Raw genomic sequence first — 18686 nt, forward strand, 5'->3', positions numbered from 1 at the left:
ATTTACATTGCTTTTAAGTACAAAAGGCTGAAACCTCCTGTGAACACCATATTCAAAGTTAACTGTAATGAGTTCCTCTTTGCTTTCTCACACATTTGCAGTGATGGTCTTTGCAAGCTGAACGCATGCAAACTCTCTGGTTTTGGGTCACCACTCAGACCTTATTACAAACAGTATAAAAGGCCCAACATCTCCCTCCCCTCGGTGTCCCCCCAAAAACGCTGAGCAGAATAATGAGCAGTAAACAAGGGGAGTAGAGGGGAGGAAGGAGATGGGGGTGTCCAACTTGAACTGAGGGGTTGACAAAAGAGGGGGCTGTCTCCACAGCGACTGAGTCGAGCTGTTTGAGTCACATGGCCCTGGGTTTCTATTGAAACCAGTTAGAAGAGGCTTGAAGCTCAGCCTTTAGTCCATGTTTTGGAAACCGATGGCAGCAAAATGAGTGAAGCCCAACAGGACGGAGAAATGACGGCAGGCAGCCTCCATCTGAACAGGACGGCAGCTTTGGGACTACATGACCAGGACATGAACACAGCTCAGTTTGGTGTGTTGTAGTCTTTCATGTCAGTTCAATTCATTGTCACCATAGAGTTTAACTGTTTTTCTTTTAAGTGAAGCTCTTGTTTCTTCTCTCTTCTCCCCAGAGTTCAAAGTGTTTAACATTGTCATCATTGCCCTGGCCTTGTGCATCCTCACTATCACCGGCCTGTACTGCATCACTGTCTGCTACAACCGCTCCAGGTGAGGATCAGATATAAGATATGCTTTGATATTTTAAAATGATCCCTGTAAACACTTGTGAAGGACCTACTTTTTAACCTTAATTGGGATCCATGGAAGTTACTACGTAGGTGCAGCCCCTAGTTTGAAAACATATAGTTGCATCATATTCTGTGAAGTGATAAATACAAGATTCAAAGAAAATGTGACATTGTAATAATGAGTGTACTTGTAATCCTTATGCTGAATGCTAGTCTTTAAAGCTACTGTAAATACAAATAGAGTACAATGCAATGTCAAATTATGTTAAGGTCATTAGTGCAATTAGTGCCATCTTCTCCCCCAGGCAGTCAAAGAGAGCCCACGTGTATGAGAGTGCAGTGACCCAAGGCGAGCCGGCGGACCCTGTGGCGGTCAAAGCAGTGAAGAGGTCCACCAGCTTCATCAACCCTCTCGCCTTCTTCAGGAAACCAGAGGCAGCAAAGGACAACTCCAGGATCTACTACATCTACAGTAACCCTCTGCCTGTAGGACTGAAGGAGGAAGAGGAGGGGGGTGGGACTAAAGCCCCTCAGAGACCAGTAGAGCAAACTGCACTGAAGCTGCCGCTGTCATTTCAAGAGTACGCCAATGATCCCAACAGTGGCGTCACTCTGGACCCTCCGATTTTTTACATGCAGCTTTAATAGGTGGTGAAGTGTTCTGCTGTGGGAGTGGGAGGGAGAAGTTGTCTGAATGCTACGAGGCGGGCAGAGACACCAGAATCTGAAAGGTCTGAGGTCCTTTGAGCCCTGCAGCTGCATCTGTCAAAAGTTATGTCACCATGTACATGTCATTAAAGGGGCACTCCACTGATTTTACTAATTAAATTCAGTTTAGTTATCATGGGGAGCATTACCCAGCCTGTAAATCAGCTGGTTATATGGCCTCTGTAGCTCAAGTATGAGAAAATAACCTAGATGAAGTCATAGTGATGTCATCAGCGTTATCTCAGCATAGGCTTGGGAAATACAAATTTATATTTATATAGGCTATAGATTAGAGTATGACATTTGAAGATGTGGCTGTTTACCATGCAAGGAACTGATGCTAGTGAGTTGCATTATGGGAAATGTAGGATCAAGTGTTAGAGGGCTTGGCCCATATAGGGACTAAAATTGAGCATATTTTATCCACTGCAGTTTCAATTTTGACCATTCTGTTTTGAAAGTACAATTATGAATCACTGGTTTACCCCTTTAAGACCTTAATCTATAGTCTAGCCTGACAAGCCAGACCCACATCAAGATGTTGGGTCTGGGAACACACCATTGGCAGGGCTCAATCCGAGGGGCGGGATAAACGGTACGCAATAGGATAGTGCTACAACCAACCAGAGCAACGAAGATTAAACTTTTGCTGTATCCGGTCAGCAAAACTCCAAACACATCTTCCTTTTGTAAGAATGACTTCAGTTCTTTGTTCTTTTCTCAAAGAAAAACTTAACTCCAAGTCTTCCAGAGTCGCGGCCAAAGTCGATTCGAAAGGCCGCTGTTCACCAGCAACAGCAGCCATCTTTTTTGTTTTCAAGTAGCAGGGAATTCTCGCAGAACCGTCGCAACTCTGCCGTCATTATGTTAAGCCCGCCCACCGACTCTATACAAGATGTGATTGGCCTGACTGGAGTTTGGTTTTTCCAGCTCGCAAGCCAACAGAGAGTTGCTAGACGACCCTGGCTGCAAATTACATTTGCTGCCGCTAGGGTGTCGAGATTTCTAGGCTACTTAATCTAATCTTTCATAACAAATAACCCCAGAGTGAGTTTTTCTGACTGTTGCTGCCTTATTCACTTTTTCAAATGCAAAACGTGGGTGCAAAAGCAAACGAGGATGTGTATCTGATATTGATCCATGAAACTGCATTCGTTTTCTATCCCTAAAACATACTTGAAACACCTGCATGAGCACATGGCAACGTGATCCGCATTTCTGCAACTCTTACACCTGTTTTACTGATTGACAGTTGGCTGGGTACCGTGGCTAAGAAGCATAGCAATGTGCAAGCAAAAGCAGGGCAGAAGAAGACTGCAAGCGAGCAAACAATAAATGTCAATCAATGTAAACAATGCAGAATTTTTAAAGGCACTGCAAATGTTTTACAAAATAGAAAATGCATGCAACATGTTAGTAAGGACTGAGTGATACACACAATGCATTTGGGTGAGAAACACTGAGTGTAAACAGAATACAAGGTACCTTTAATTTTAAAAGGTGCAAAATGTAAGTACTGGATGATGCTACTAGTTACATAGAGGCCTAATATTCATGTATATGTCTAAAGTTGTTCTTCTGAAAATGTGTATTAGAATACTGTTTAAAACTGTGCATACCGACGTTGTAATGCTCATTTCTTACAAGTCAAATATTTACTTTTTTCACTTTACATTTTTCTTCATCTTAAGCAAGTTCTTCCACATTTAAATAACCTCAAAAATGCAGGTTTGTCATGCTAAACAATAGGCTGTCAAAGTTCAAGAAAAGCTGATTATATGAGACACAGAATAGTAAACACAGAAAAGTTCTTTATTTTTTAAATGATCTTTAATAAAACTGCTGTTACAATGGCTTTACAAAAGAAGCCGAATGTGAGACACAGAGAAAGATGAGAAAAATACAAACAATTGTCACTGCAGAGCAATTGCAGAACTCAGCAAAAGGATCGGATTGCACAAGAGTCCGTCGTTAGACGATTGGCTGGGTCTCGCTCATCAGCCACTCCAGTGCCTCCTTTCTGCCTTGCCTCTCCAGCTCTGCACCAATCACCTCCCGGCACTTCCTGTGGTACTCGTTCACCCAGTCCCGCTACAGGACAGAGAAGAAAGGCGTCAAAGCATGGAGACACTGTGTTCAAGTAGTGCATAATGTGATAGGAATATTATAAAATATTCAAATGCAGGTTAGCACAATAAATAGTTCCTATTTCTCACATTACTTAAACTCTTACGGAGTGTTAAGTAGGCTACATCTGATGATTTGTTTTATTTGAAGGGTTTATAACCTTACCAATAAAAACGTTTTGAGACAACTCTTTAATGGGTGAATTTGTCTTTTATTATTATTATTTTTTTATTCAAATTATTATTAGGAAGAAATTGGTGTACATAATACAGCACAACAAATATAATATCTGATTTAAAGAAAAAAATTAATAAATGATATGTACAGTACGTATAAAAGAATGGAATGACATCCTTAAACATAATTGAAAATCCAGAGAAAATAAATGAGTGAAAGGAAAAAGAAAAATTCTAAAAATTTAAGTGACCAACAAAAAATTAGGGGGAGGAGACGTAACAATGAGATCATCATAAAATTAAGTAAAGTCTGATCTAAGTGACGATGTCTTTTATTATTATAAATGTAAAACATAAATCCCAATGGATATTCCTTACCTCCTTTTGAGTAAGCATCTCTGTGTTCATCATCTTGACTTGGATAGGAACTAGAGTGAGGGGCTCAAACGTCAGACTGCCTCGGTTTCTGTAGTTGTACTGAACACACAGACAGGAGAACACAAACATACTGATTCAAACATTAATTACCAGTGCATGTGTATGGTGAACAATAATAATATTGTGAAAAATCCAAGCATCTCTATTGATTCCATGATTATATGAACAGGAGTCCCTGTTCTCAGTTAAAGGACCTACTTTGGGCTTAGCTGGTACAACCAGGACCACATTTTCAATACGAATGCCAAAAGATCCATCTTCGTAGTAGCCAGGTTCTAGAAAAGAGAAAGAGAATTAAGATAAAAATGTTACATAATCAAAACACATAAAATGCTAAATATTTTAATTCTGGAGGACCTAAAAATGTATTTGTGTTTGACTGTATACTGTATATCACAAGACATTACAGAATCCAGCTACCGTATCATTCGCTGGCTAAATCAACTTCCCCTCCCTGCCCGCTGGTAACCGGCCATACCATCACTGACGATCATGCCGGCCTCCAGAGGTTCATCAGCGAAGGTCTTGTAGCTGATCCCGCAGGGCCCCTCGTGGACGTTGAGGAAGCAGCCCACGCCGTGGCCCGTACCGTGAAGGTAGTCCAGCCCCGACTCCCACAGAGCTGCTCGGGCAAACGAATCCAACAGATGGCCTGGGGAGAGAAGGGAGGGCTAGAGCTGGAGATCACACTTTAGAGTAACACACTAAAAAGTCATTAAGTGTTGTTTTCCCCACATTTTTATGCCACAAAGAATATTTAAACATTTTGCCCAAATGTGAAATTTGGTGACTTTATATGTGTTAGCACTGCGCCCCTGTCCTCTATCCAATGCATGCAAATGAATGCAAATGAATGCTCACAAATTAATAAGTAAGCTTTTTTCTCCCCATGTGATGAAGAGGGAGAATCTTTACACTGTTTACTAGTTAGTGATCTAAAGGATGCCTTGAGTAACAGGTTTACTGTTGACTTGTTTTTTGGTCTGAAACGAACAATAACATATATACATTCAACAAAAGAGAGAATATACTGTATATGTAAATGCATAATTTCAGCCCTAACCTGTTTGTCAATGCTAAACACGTTTAAAACTGGTATTAAAGGATGTAGATGCAGATGTTGTCTTATCTGGATTTGTGTACTGCGGTTTGTTTTGTTTGTTTTTTCAATTGTGGGATATGTCTTGGAGTTTTATTTGTGGGAGGTTTATGTTTAGATGATGTGTATATTTATGTTTGGTTGATATTTGTATGTATTATGCTGTTACTGTAGATATTGATGGGTCAACATGCCGGAATGTTTGGTTTATTGTTAGTTAACGTCTCCGAATGATGTTATGACCAGACACGAAAATAAAAATTCATACATTCATTCGGTAATCTATACAGTATTACGGTATAAGATAAGCCTTGTGTCAGTGTAGAGGACCTTTGGTTCCATTGGGGAAAATAGCAGCACTGACGGCTATGTGTCCCTTCAGTACATAGGTAAAGCATTCCTAGAGGAAAGAGAGAGAGAGAGAACACAACACAAAAAATAAAATCAGTAATGTATAATGACACTGCTTTAGCTTTTTTTTTTATTAAGAGTCATTCAAATAGCTTTAGTCACTAAACACTAACCTGGAATTAGACTTATTTTGACATTGAAAACAAAGAAACAAACAAATTAACCTTCTCAAAAGCTGATGGTGTCCCAAAGTGCATGGTGCGTGTGACGTCTGTGGTTCCATCACTGCCAAAGACAGAAAATAAATGTAGATGTATGCATGTAATACACAAAAACACTGAACTGTTTCTATGTTGTCTGTGTTCTTGGCATTAACAGGCATGGAGGTGATGACTGTCTTGAGTTAAGTCATGGCTTAGTTTTGTTAGCGTCAATGCAATTGATGTATGTAATAATTATCTTGCTTACACATATTGAGCTCCAGAGTCGATCAGGTAAACTTCATTCATGGAGAGGGTTCTGTTAGTTTCAGGCAGTGGACTAAAGGAAAAATAAAAATGTATCCATAAAAAAATTAAAAATAAAACTGCAGATAGTTACACAAAGCTAATACACCTGGGCCTGTTTCATAAGCCAACTAACCTGTAATGGATGATTGCTCCGTTGGGACCCACGCTGGAAATTGTGGGGAAACTGAGTCCAACAAACTCTTTCTGTTGACTGAAGAAGACAGAGTACACTTAAGAGACTCACTCAGTACAGCACACATCTTGATTACAGGTGATTACATTTTGCTACACGTCAGTGCCGGTAGAGGGGGATACAGTATAACTCCAGAATAGTCACTATCAACACAGTTTCAAACAGCGTCTCTCAGACGCAGCCTTTAAATCGTGACAGGTCACACGCAGTAAAACTGGCTGAGCTCTTCAAACAAATGAGCAAAATGTGGTGGTTTGTAAAACATACATGAAAAAGAAACCGACCTGCGTAATTCTTCCGCCTTATCGGCAGTAGACATCTCTGTCACGGTGCCCTTTGGAATCTGTAAAACAATAATCGCAGCACCTGTGAATACAGACCGGAGCAGTTTTTTATCCTATGGATCTAGAAAAATAATGAAAATACCTCCTTTTCCAACCAAGCAAAGAGTTCACAAAGGGCAACTGCATCCTTGATCTGTTGGAGAAGATTTCCGTAAATTCAGATCATGAACTCAATACTTACGAGATGTACACAATGGATTTTAAGGCGGTCCAAAGGGTTCTTACATGAGCCATTTTCATGCCTTGAATCTCAGCCGCGTTCTTCACAGCCTTGGCGAGGCAGAGTGGAGTGTAGGGAATTGGAGTCCTGTTGGCCTGAAATAGTTCAAGGGGAAACGTTTACAGCCTAAACAGTTACTGATGTTACCTAAAAATAAATGAAACAGTAAAATTATTTAAATGTCTTGAGTCAAAATATTTCAAGCAAAGTATTGTGCCGACTGTCAAAGCCAAAAGAATTAACACTGATCCCCAAAATGCCTTTCTGCCTTGACAAATGGCTAAGTAAATTAATTGTTGACTACAAGGATAAGCCTTGGTCAACTGAAAAAAAACAAATCAGAATAGGTCTGGTACAATGATGCACATTGTTAAAAAAAGGGGATTTGTAGTATTTTAAGATTGCAGCCAATAATAACCCTGGCACTGCAATTTACATGTTTCTGTCCTCCCACTAGCAAAACTGCAATGCAGATTGTTAGTGAGCATGTATTCAAACCAACTACGGAAACACACTCAAAATGTGTCATTTAATGTGTTTTAGGATACAGATGGTACTTGAGGGCGTGGCCCCATTTAGGAACCAGGAAAACACAAACCGAGTTAGAATTTAGCTATGTGTTATGGTGCTCTCTCACCTTGGGGATGACTTGTGTGAGAGCACAACTGGCCTTGTCACAGATCCACACTTTGTCCTTGGGGCTGTGTGCCGCGCAGATGGCCTGGAGCTCAGTGTAGACCGACTCGTACGGGTACGTATGGATGCTCAGCTCGGGCTTGCTGGGGGAGTCCAGCTGCAGGTGGTCTCTCAATGCAGGATCAGAAAGACGCTTTAGGTCCACAAAAAGCCTGCAGAGGGGAAGTTGAGTTCAGTGAGAATGTGAATTCAGGTGACAACCTTGTGTGGCTAGTTTTAATGCATGTAAATGAGTGTGTGTTATTACGTTAATTATTATTCTTAGTTTATAGAGTTCATATTCTGAGATAAAGAAATGCGGACCCATAATTCGTCACCACCATTTAGTCCTTTCATATCAGTCAGTCGCATTAAGGCAGATAACAGAACATCGATGGGGCCAATATTCTGCTGCATTGTTACATTCCATTACCTTATCGTGTTCATCCCCACAATGGCATAGGCAAAGAACACTGGGTTGTACTCGATGTCTGCACCACGGAGGTTAAAAAGCCCTGGGAAAAGGAAATAACAGAAAATGACATTTACATAACATTTAGTAAAATGTAAAGGTGCAGTAGGTAGGATTGCGAAGATCCAGGACTTAGCCAAAAAATTTGAACATCGACAACTTCTCAGTCCCTCCCGCCTTTCTGCTAAAGTCCAAAACAGTCACCTAAGTCCCTCCCCCCACAAGGGAGAATGAATGGGTGTGCATGAGCAGTGATTGACAAGCAGTTAGGCACCCACCCTGGCCCTGATTGGTGCATCTGAACAGGAAGCGGTGGATTTCTGCAAATCGCACTACAGGCTGTAGGTGGTGCCAGAGGAACCAGATTTTTTTTCAATTACCTGCTTCATGTAGTTCTACTCGAACACAGGGTCAGTTTCAGCAAATATGACAAAAAGTTAGTTTTGTAAGGCTTACCTACTGCACCTTTAAGAAAGAAATTGCTTCATCCCATAATGACAGCGACAATGTCAGTAGCCACTTAGCTATCTTTCCTATTCCATGCTAACACTCAAAACAGTAGTTACCTTAACATCCATTTCAAACACTACAGTATGTGTCTCAACTGAAACCTCACTACAATTCATTGGGTGTTAAATATCAACGTTATTATTGGACTGCCACTCACCCTTTGTGGATGCCTGAGCAAATACCCTTCAATTTAACGCCCATTGAAACCCTCTTGTCTAAATGCTACCTGATGACAATCAAATTCAGCAGTTTCTCTAATTGACACTCTCAGACCAAACAATCAGAAACAAGAGCTCATTAGGCACAGTGAACAAGGTGCTCAGACAGGCATCTAGAGGGACACCAGTGCATCCCTGGGTCCTTGGATCGTGATCATGTATCAGACTTATGTAACAGTAGGTACTGTATGTTGTGTACGGCTGCTGCTTGTTTTACACATCAGTAACTAAAAACTGCTAAAAACCTAATGTGGCGTCAGCAAAACGGATCTCAAATAGGCCTTTAATTCTTTGTTCCTTTGGGCTATAGTGTTTGGCCCCTGGGATTATATTTCCACTTGCCCTAACGTGTTGGAATTTGCAGGATATGTCCACCCATAGCCCAGGGCTTATTAAACCGCACGTTATGCTGTTATTTCAAGAGTTATCCTAACAAAAACAGGGTTGATATTTATTGTATGGTTACAACAACAAAAAGGTCAGACAAACATAATGTTTGATGTCAGGTCAAATAAGATATACCTGGTAAAAGTACTTTACCTAAATATCTACTACATCTTCAGATGGATGCATTTGCTGTCTGTCACACTGACTCCTGTCTTTTATACGGCCACCGTAAAGGTGTTTCGTCTGAAGTTTTCAAATCAAGTAAATCATTCCAACACTTTTTCTTTTTTACATTACTGTGTTCAAGTACAGTACCTCCTTGGCAGAGGTAAAACAAAAAAAATTATCCATACATGCAATCTCGTCCAACGCTGTGGCAACAAACCAGGTGACTTTCCTCTCAGTCATCTTGGTTCGCAGTGCTGTGATCTTGTCTTGCCAGGACATACCTATAAGAAGACAGCAAAGCTCATCAACATGGTGCAACTGAATTCCTTTCCTTCAAAAACATGTATATCTAGTTACAGTGGGCTGAAACCTTTACTTTTTCTGGCTTGGAAACAAAAGATAAGAAAGGCAAAGGGGTGGTTGGAGATTTAAATGTCTCTATCTCTGACACAAAACCCTAGTTAGCTCCTATAATTAACATTTTGTTAAATGGTTGAATGGTGTTTTGCACTCACCTGTGTACTCTAAGCCCAAGGTGCGGAGCTGTGTGCTGGGTCTTTCAGGGCGGTCCATCCAGACCACATCGATCAGGTTGTCCTGCACGGCCACCAGAGAGTGGCCTGCACTGGTCAGCGCCTTGGACATGTTCTTCCACTGATCTGAAACATAACATCATTAGTGTTAAGATGAGCAAATAGTTTTAAAAAACACAATCTTTTTATGACAACATGATGACAAGAGAAAACAGGATATATTATCTCAGCACAAGCGTAGCGGTCTAGAACCTTATTAAGTTATTGTGCAATGTGAGAATTTTATTCTCTCTATAATCTGTAGGGCTTGGATTCGATAGTATGGAGTATCGCGATTATCTTTTCCTTCTTTAACAAAAACAAAAGTTGAATAATACACTTCTAGAGACAATATATATATAGGATATATCATGAGACATTCCCCCCAGATCCTTTATAATCTCACCAGGCAGAACCAGTGGAATCCACATTGTGCCCTAAGTGTGTATGGCTGCTGGTCAAACAGGAGGTTGAAGTTCAGATAATGGAGAGGCAAAATGAGGTGCTCTCTGTACAGCTGTTGTGTTTGAAGATTTTTTCTATATTGTTAAAATCAAACCTCCAACATGTATGATTTTAATTTACTACAGGATATTTTCTGCTGCATTATGGGCTAAAGCCTTACTAGTAATGTTGATCGACTGCGCTGAGAGGAAAATGGTACTGCAACCTACCAGCGGCGATGATCCAAGGATCTACTCCCACTTTAGAGTTCTCTGGCAGGATGCTGATCAGCCAGTCCTCCTGAGAGGGTGTCTCCTTCAGCCCTAGACATGATTATAAAAAAAAACTACTGATCACAAACAAAGACAGAGACATACAATATGACACGTACCAGTGTTTAACACACAGCTTTTTAGAAGATTTATTTTTGTCTTAAAAGCCAGACATAAATAGGACAATATTGATAAGTTATTCATTCAGTCATCACCTCTGAGCATGTGTAGGCTGATAAAGGGTACTTATCATTTGTGTTGTGTATAAAGACAAAGGTCATAACAGAGTTTGTAGAGCCAGTCATACACTTTACAAATGTGTGTAAGTAGTCAAAAATAACCACAACTCTGGAGTGTTTGTGTTTATAGCAGCCTGGTCTCATAGAATTCCGTGAAATGATCACAAACTGTTAATATCGCATTACGTGGTGGTGGCATGGAATGTGTGAAAATTCTGTGTGGCCACCACGGAAAACAATGCCAATGTAAAATCAATGAGAAGATGGTGTAGCATTAGGAGCGACTGTCCACGTAGGGAGGTTGTTTGGGGTGGTGGATGGGTCAAACATAGGACTTTCACCCCGGAGACCGGGGATCGTGTCCCGCGTGTCACGTTTCCTAAACCCAACCGTAACCGTCCCGTTCTTCTTTTCCTAAACCCAACCGCCCCGTTGTTGTCCCGCATGTCATGGAAACGTAAGCCCACCCACGACCTTTTCCTTAACTTAAGGGGCCGTGTACATTTCACGGAATTCTTCCGTGGGCCCATCACGGAAATATTTTGCGATTCCGCCTTAGATTTTGAGTTAGGGGGCCGTGTTCATTTCACGGAATTCTGTGAGATCAGGTTGGTTTATAGCTTACATAACATTACTATGAGTTTGTTTCCATTTATATTTTTATGTAGAACAGAAACATCAACATTACCCATTTTCATAAGGGTCCAGTTGTTGTCCATCTGCTGACTGGCCTGGAGGAAATATCTCCCATCAGTCCACAGTGCAGCGTGCTGCTCTGTGACGATGGCTGTACCTACACATCACAACACACACAGCAGATTTGACAGATCTGGTTTGTACAATGGATGAAAGTAAAAGTATGCAAGAAAACTGATACTGGAATGGGAGTCTATTACTGTCTTATTATTACAAGGAACGTTGTTGCTTCATGACTATGCAGCACTTTGGCTCAACACTGCTTTTTTAAATGTGCTTTATGAATAGAGTTGATTGTATTGTCACTCGTCTGATGTGTCAATTGGGCTTTTAGAGGAAGACGCTGGGTCAAAGGGTTGGGTCAGTTCTGAGAAGCAAGATATACAGTACGCCTCTGAAATGAGGGCAGCGAACTAACAGTCTGAGAGTAAGTGAGCTCTCCTTCTCTATTTCAAAGTTTGTTGATTTCCCACAGTGATTGTTACCAAAGTAGGCCACCATGCCAAAAACTATACCTCCGCTAACATCATAAAAAACTAGAGATGCACGGATTGACCGGCCAGTGACCGGAATCGGCCGATTTTCATGTGCTCGGCCGATTTTCATGTGCTCGGCCGTGACCGGTGACCGGCCGGTCAGTCTGACTTATGCCGATTTTATGCCGGTCAAATGCACTCGGGCGCCGCATGATTAACATCGCGCAAGTTCAGCGCACCGCCGCTCAATCAGCTGTTCATGAAATGTTATAAAGTTGTAATTATACACTGCTCTGCAGAGCAGTCTGCTCTGATCTCAGCCTCTCTCTCTCTCTCTCTCTCTCTCTCTCCCCTCTGAGGCTCAATAAGTGGAACATGAAAACCGCGGGTCCCGTGAAATATGACAGCTACAGTTCATTGGAAAATAGCGTTGGGCACAGTGACTTTGATGCATTTTTGCTGTTGATCAGACCCCAGATGAGACAAGACGCTAACGTTAGCAAACGCTGCGGTGACTGTCCCTCTGCCTCTGACGCTGCAAGAGACGCTGTGTTAAAAAAAAAAAAAAAAAAAGAGACTCTGTATTAATAATGTTTAAAACGCTTTCCAGGTTAGTGGGGATGCATATACCGCTCCACACCAACATTAAAAACGTAGTAATCTTCCCCCAGCGTTTAGTTTGTTGCTAAATTGTGTATAAAATGAGTGGTGACGTTTATGTTTTCAGGTAACGTTACTGTTGACGTTCAAACAGGCCTGCGTGTGTGTTTTGAGAAATATCTTTATACTGCAAGACTATATTTATTATATTAAGTTGGTTATTGGATGTGAAAAGAAGGAAATGGTTCTAACATTGCTCTTTAGATGTGTGTGAATTTGTGAGTAATTTATATAGTTATATTTTATAGTGATCCATTATCTGTTCAAAAAATGTTCTATGCAAAATGTAAAATGTTCTATTTAAGAAAAGATAGAAAATAAATATTTGGGTGTGCTGTAAAGTGGTTAGAAAAAATGAAATCGGAATCGGCTAAAATCGGTATCGGCAGGTCAAACTCAAAGAAAATCGTAATCGGCCTAGGAAGTTCTAATCGGTGCATCTCTATAAACGAATGTCTACTGTACATCTACTGCACTATAAAAATGTAAAAGAATAATAGTTGGATGTCCCTGCAAGTTCATTTATCACATTGTCTGTGGAAAAACCACAGTGGAAATTAGATCTTGGCTACCGGTCTGCCCAACTAAGATTTGAACTTTAGATTACTTTTAAACTTGCATGTACATTGCCATTCACACCCAAGCCAAACGTACCTGCAGAGCCATTAAATCCACAGATAAATTCACGTCTGCAGTCACACGGTGCAATGTATTCACTCTGAAAGTCATGGGGACAAAGAGAGAGAACAGCTTCATTAACAATCAGTAAGAAGTGGCCATCGACCAGTCAGACATTTTAAATGCCACATTTGCTGTACTCCTCACATTACGCCCTGTGCACGGAGAGGGGTAAAGGGAGGAGCAGTCGGCAAAGGGCAACAATTAATTGCAAATGCCAGACAAGACGATAATAAGTGAATCAGGACACAACAAAGTCAAGAATCTGCATGACTGTGTGCTTGAGCGTTTATATTCAGGGGTGACTTTAGTAATGCAAACATGTAGTATATACGTATGTTGTGTGTGATGTAGAGCTGGGCAATATATCAATATTATATCGATATCGTGATATGAGACCAGATATCGTCTTAGATTTTGGATATCGTAATATGGCATAAGTGTTGTCTTTTCCTGGTTTTAAAGGCTGCATTACAGTAAAGTGATGTCATTTTCTGAACTTACCAGACTGTTGTAACTGTTCTATTATTTGCCTTTACCCCCTTAGTCATTACATTCACATTACTGATGATTATTTATCAAAACTCTCATTGTGTAAATATTTTGTGAAAGCAATAGTCAACACTACAATTTCATTGCGGTATCGAGATCGAGGTATTTGGTCAAACATATCATATTTGATTTTCTCCATATCGCCCAGCCCTAGTGTGATGTCCCTTACCTGGTGTGAATCTCCAGAAGGGACGATGTAAGCCTGTATGGGCTCAGAGAAGTATTTACAATTCTTCATCGCCTGGCGAAGCTGCCTGAGCAGCTCTCCTGTGATCTTTGGAGACATGCCAGTGTCTGAATGATTACAGAAAACAACACATTAATATAACATTTAAGTAATATTTCTTGAAATCACATCTTTTCAAAACAGAGCTACAATGCCCTTAATATGTATGATGAAGTGAATTAAAGCTGCTGATATTTCCAAGTGCGGACATTTTCACACCTAGGCATTTATGATGTAAAAAGAATCTATTCAATCCTGAAAAACACTAATTTAACACAACTACCCTTTAAACAACAAACATTCATCTGTTGTTATTCAAACCCACCCTAATTATCCATAGATTACCTGACATGTTGACTTCAGGTGACTGGAGCAGGACCGTGACAGACTTTACCTGACTATAAACGTGGAGCTTAAAGTCACAGTCCACACCTGGATCTTTAACCTACTGTAACATGCTGATTAAGCAACTGTCACAGGAGTTAAATATTAAAAGGAAATACTAATTGGCTGGTGTAGGCAGGTCTGTGACCTATTTCCACAGACATGGCCTAAAACAAAGACCAGAAGATTCTGTCCGGTGGTGAATTCACTATCACTACTCACATTTGTTGTAGGGGGTAATAACTTGGTGTTATTTTGATGCTCAAAATTTCTTAGGCGACCCCCAAACCCTCCGCTTAATGTGTCCCCTCAAATGTTGGAACAAAACCTCTGCAACTATTTAGCAAGCTGGACATACTCGTCTGATCCTACAGCATACTTTTATTTCCAGGGTTTTTCTCATAAATAAATCAAATTTCCATAAAAAAAAACGGTTTCCCCATTATTTTCCAAACCTCACATTGCATAACGTTACTTAACTTTATGGTGTTGCACCAATGTGTGTGAGTGAAAGAAAACCTTTTAATATTCCATTAAACTAATGTTAACATAATTACATTTAACTCCAACTCAATCAGTCAATAAGTAAGAAGTATTCTGTTTCAACTCAACTGAATGTTGCAGGGATGAAGTATTTATGTAGGCAAAAAGACATGGAGCACAGATGCAGCGCGACAAGTCTGCCGCAGCTTCCCCCTTAGCAGAACACGTCCATTATAGTCAACTCGAGCTACTACAGTACACTGACCACAGAAGCCATGCTGCTCATCTCTATTTTTACAGAGACTGTGAACACAGAGCATCAGACGGGTTGGCTTCAGAGCTCTGTGTTGCCAACTACTTTCCAATGAAAGTAGCTAGCACTAGGCTCAAAAAGTTGCAAAAACGTCATTAGATGGGTTCAAATGCATTTACAATTTTGTGATGTCATCACATATCATTTGCATAAAGCTTAGTGGCTGTGTCGATTGACTGCCTGCTGCCCGCAGAGGTGTATAGTCCAGGTGCCAGAAAGTAGAAATCCTGTCCAGCAGCTGTCCCAACCATCACTAAACCAGCTCCTCTACCAAGTAGATGAGCTCGTTAGTGAAAACACCTGTTCTAGATGTAGAGGCAGATCCAAAAACATGGCAGGATTTTTACTTTCTGGCACCTGGACTAATACACCTCTGGCTGCCCGCAAGGATGTATTAACGTTAAACATTTCTTAGTTTTTGTTGTTCCTCGTCGTTTCAATGCTTATCAAAATAAACCCATGGATGTATTAAGAGAACGAAGGAGATGGAATCATCATGTCGTGCTATTAGCTACCGCTAGCTACTACTGTTAGCTATTAGCTAGTCGTTTGGGAACAGAGAAGTGAATAATGTTACATCTACTATACAGGCTTTCCAGCGTACAGCCCGAGGATGTATTTTAAGTAGTGCTGTCAGTTAAACGCGTTATTAACAATTTGTTTTTAATCAATTTTTTTATTGCAAGATTAACGTTCTTTTTGGCCTAGCAAACTTTGTAGTTTTTTTTCACATGCTGTTGCAACAACTAGTAATGTTAGAAAAACTACAACACCACACCGGATCTAGCTAGACCGGAAACAAAACAAAAGGCACGCCGCACACGCTTGTTTGGGCTTGTGAGGCGGCCAAAGAGTAGTGGCTAATGTTACATTTTGAGTGGATGGCGAGCGCGAGATGCCGAAATGGATGCCAATAAGATTCTGAATGGAAAGTTTATTTTTAAAAGGTTGTCGAGGGGGACAGTAGTTTCACGCATACACAGCCTGTACTCCACGGATAAAGCAGACCAACTGGAACTGCTTCAAAGTGCAAACGCTGTCTCATTAACCGAATCAAAATTATTTAGGAGTTACTGCACACTATATTGACTATGTATATCAGCATATGGTTTTAGGACTGTGTTGTTTTATATCGTTTTTGTCATTTGGGACATTGTCCACCCCCTTTTCTGTCCAGGAGAAGTGTTACATTCCTTATTAGAAAAATGTAAAGGTTACAAATGTCCTGCTGTGGCATCTGGTTTTGGACCATTTTGTTTGTACTGTATAAGCAAAGTGTTAGTGTTACATCTCAGTTAGGTTAGGTACTTGGAGGAATTGTGCAATAAGGACAGATTCACACATTTTTCTTTTGTTTAAAGTAAATAAATAAAAAACAATTACAAATCTTAAAGTCAAGTTCATAAAGTAACTTTCTTTGCATTAATTTGATTCCCAATCAAGATACACTGGTAAGAATTGCTTTCCATTGTTAATATGTAAAAAAATTTTAAAAACTGTTCTGAAATGCAAAATAATAAAATTGTATTCATGTGATAGCCTAAAACATGCGATTAATCGCAATTAACTATAGAAATTTGGCAATTAATCACGTTTAAAAAAATGAATCGTCTGACACCCCTAATTGTAAGATAATACAAATGATGAATTACGGCCAATATATCCATTATTACAGCTAAAGGAACTCAGGAGAACCATCATATAAGCCTGCAGTGCAGGGCGGCTCAGCCGGGCTAATAGTCCCGTGGGTCTGCTTGCGTTCATAATGCACATTCATTATGCATAGTTAAATAACTCTGGATCTGGCTATTAGTGCATGTTACACATTTGTAAACATAATGATTAAGGGTGTGACGAGATCTCGTTTTACGAGATCTCGCGAGATCTCGCGTGACGAGATTTCTCGTCGAGGTGAAAAGAGTGAAAGAGTGACAGACAAGACGAACACAATATGTAAACATTGTAAGAAAGAAATGCCGTACTACTAACTACTAGTTAGTAGAGAGCTGTGGTGGTGCTGTAAGTGTTTTTGCATAGTGCTCGTGTTAGCCGCGGTATACGGCATTTTTTTCTTACAATGTTTACATATTGTGTTCGTCTTGTCTGTCACTCTTTCGCCGTTTATTATTTCCGCAGGAAAACCAAAATGTTGCCACACAAATGATTTAAAAGTGGCAGGGGGATTTTCAATAGTAATTCCACGCTCCATCACGCTGACATCACATGCCGCCACGAGACAACTTTTCACCGCGGCGAAATCTCGTCTCGTTCTCATGAACCCAATCTCGTGATGTGTTTCGTCTCGTGGAGTAAGCGTCTCGTCACACCCCTAGCTTGTAACCTTGGTTCTCTGAGTAAAGACTATTTTTCCCAGTCATATTTCTTAACTGAAGTTTTCTTTAAATTAGTGTTAAAATCGCGTCTCGCTCTCGTGACCCCAATCTCGTGTCTCGTCTTGTCTCGTGAGCGAGTGTCTCGTCACACCCCTAATAATGATTTAAATAAGGACAATTTAAAGTGTTTGGACTGGTAAGAAAAAAATGATTTGCTGATATAGACATAGGCTATGGGAAAGTCTTTCTGGGCTTGGGGTTGCCAGACGTTGCAATTCCACCATTGGCCGCAAAGCGCAGGGTTGCTTCAAAGCCTGGCGCTGTTCCTGGGGACTTGAGGAGGCCGAGGAAAGAGGATGGGGGAACCTTCTACAGAGGTCCGGGCTAGCCCCCAATGTCCTCAAATCCTAGAAACGCCCCTGTCACCCAAACAATAAAACAAACTGTGATTGTGATTTTCTAATAAGACTACAAAACCACAGAGCTTGGTTTTAAGTGGACGGGCGATTCTTTTTCAATGCACACATAGCTACAATGAATTATTTAAATGTGAGTCGATGTTGATTTTAGTAGTGGGTGTGGTAGAACGCCGCAGGATATTTGTTAAGTTGCTGGATAATTTTCCCAATTTTACAGTTCCAAGTAAACGCTTTTCTCTCCGCTTTGGTAACGCACAATACACTACAGACACAGGCGTATTGTGGCCAACTGTTCTCTCATTTGAAAACAACAACATCCCCCCTGCTCTGCACACGGAGACGTTAGCTCCCCACAGCGCCGCTAGCTAACGTTAAAGTCCCCGGTAATGTAGCCATTGAAATGCTGAATACACACCCAGTGGTTTCGTCTTGGAAATTTGATTCTTGGGCGAAAAAAGCGCTCCTTCACCAGCCTGGACCTTGTGTTAATTTACAAAACAGGAGGCTGCCATTTCGTTGTTGACGTGTGTGGTCACGTGACTGCAGCTTCTTCCAGTAGATGCAGAGGGATCCAGACTCGCCT

The 18686-nt window shown here is 40.7% G+C and overlaps 2 protein-coding genes across 3 annotated transcripts; one reads left to right on the plus strand and one right to left on the minus strand.

Moving 5' to 3' along the window:
- The first annotated feature begins 330 nt into the window (after positions 1-330).
- si:dkey-246e1.3 lies at positions 331-1575 on the plus strand. Its single transcript, XM_039804017.1, has 3 exons — positions 331-544; positions 645-741; positions 1067-1575. The coding sequence occupies exons 1-3, from the start codon at positions 439-441 to the stop codon at positions 1404-1406; spliced, it is 543 nt and encodes a 180-aa protein (XP_039659951.1). The 5' UTR covers positions 331-438; the 3' UTR covers positions 1407-1575.
- Positions 1576-3260: 1685 nt separating this feature from the next.
- On the minus strand, positions 3261-18670 carry xpnpep1 (X-prolyl aminopeptidase (aminopeptidase P) 1, soluble). 2 transcript variants are annotated; one of them, XM_039804007.1, is made up of 20 exons: positions 18519-18670; positions 14115-14239; positions 13370-13433; positions 11572-11676; positions 10603-10695; positions 9872-10015; positions 9542-9637; positions 8035-8116; positions 7564-7774; positions 6932-7021; positions 6789-6839; positions 6647-6705; positions 6303-6380; positions 6129-6200; positions 5885-5945; positions 5640-5709; positions 4689-4862; positions 4409-4485; positions 4151-4249; positions 3261-3560 (listed from the first exon to the last, which is right to left on the minus strand). In XM_039804007.1, exons 2-20 carry the CDS (start codon positions 14229-14231, stop codon positions 3441-3443), a joined length of 1863 nt encoding a protein of 620 aa, XP_039659941.1. In that variant the 5' UTR covers positions 14232-14239; positions 18519-18670; the 3' UTR covers positions 3261-3440. The 2 variants fall into 2 exon arrangements, with proteins under 2 accessions (XP_039659941.1, XP_039659934.1); XM_039804000.1 differs by lacking the exon at positions 18519-18670 and adding an exon at positions 14517-14944.
- Positions 18671-18686: the final 16 nt, after the last annotated feature.

This window comes from Perca fluviatilis, chromosome 1 (assembly GCF_010015445.1).
Source record: "Perca fluviatilis chromosome 1, GENO_Pfluv_1.0, whole genome shotgun sequence".
Lineage (NCBI taxonomy): Eukaryota > Metazoa > Chordata > Actinopteri > Perciformes > Percidae > Perca > Perca fluviatilis.

What these genes read in the sequence shown, in the direction of transcription:
- xpnpep1 (XM_039804000.1), bottom strand. An exon ending in TCCTTGGATCATCGCCGCTG is followed by an intron (nt 10,016 to 10,602) that starts GTAGGTTGCAGT and finishes GTTATGTTTCAG; the next exon opens with ATCAGTGGAAGAACATGTCC. An exon ending in AAGGCGGAAGAATTACGCAG is followed by an intron (nt 6,381 to 6,646) that starts GTCGGTTTCTTT and finishes TGTCTTCTTCAG; the next exon opens with TCAACAGAAAGAGTTTGTTG.
- si:dkey-246e1.3 (XM_039804017.1), top strand. Translation starts at nt 439, where the DNA reads ATGAGTGAAGCCCAACAGGACGGAGAAATGACGGCAGGCAGCCTCCAT. An exon ending in CATGAACACAGCTCAGTTTG is followed by an intron (nt 545 to 644) that starts GTGTGTTGTAGT and finishes TCTTCTCCCCAG; the next exon opens with AGTTCAAAGTGTTTAACATT. An exon ending in GTCTGCTACAACCGCTCCAG is followed by an intron (nt 742 to 1,066) that starts GTGAGGATCAGA and finishes CTTCTCCCCCAG; the next exon opens with GCAGTCAAAGAGAGCCCACG.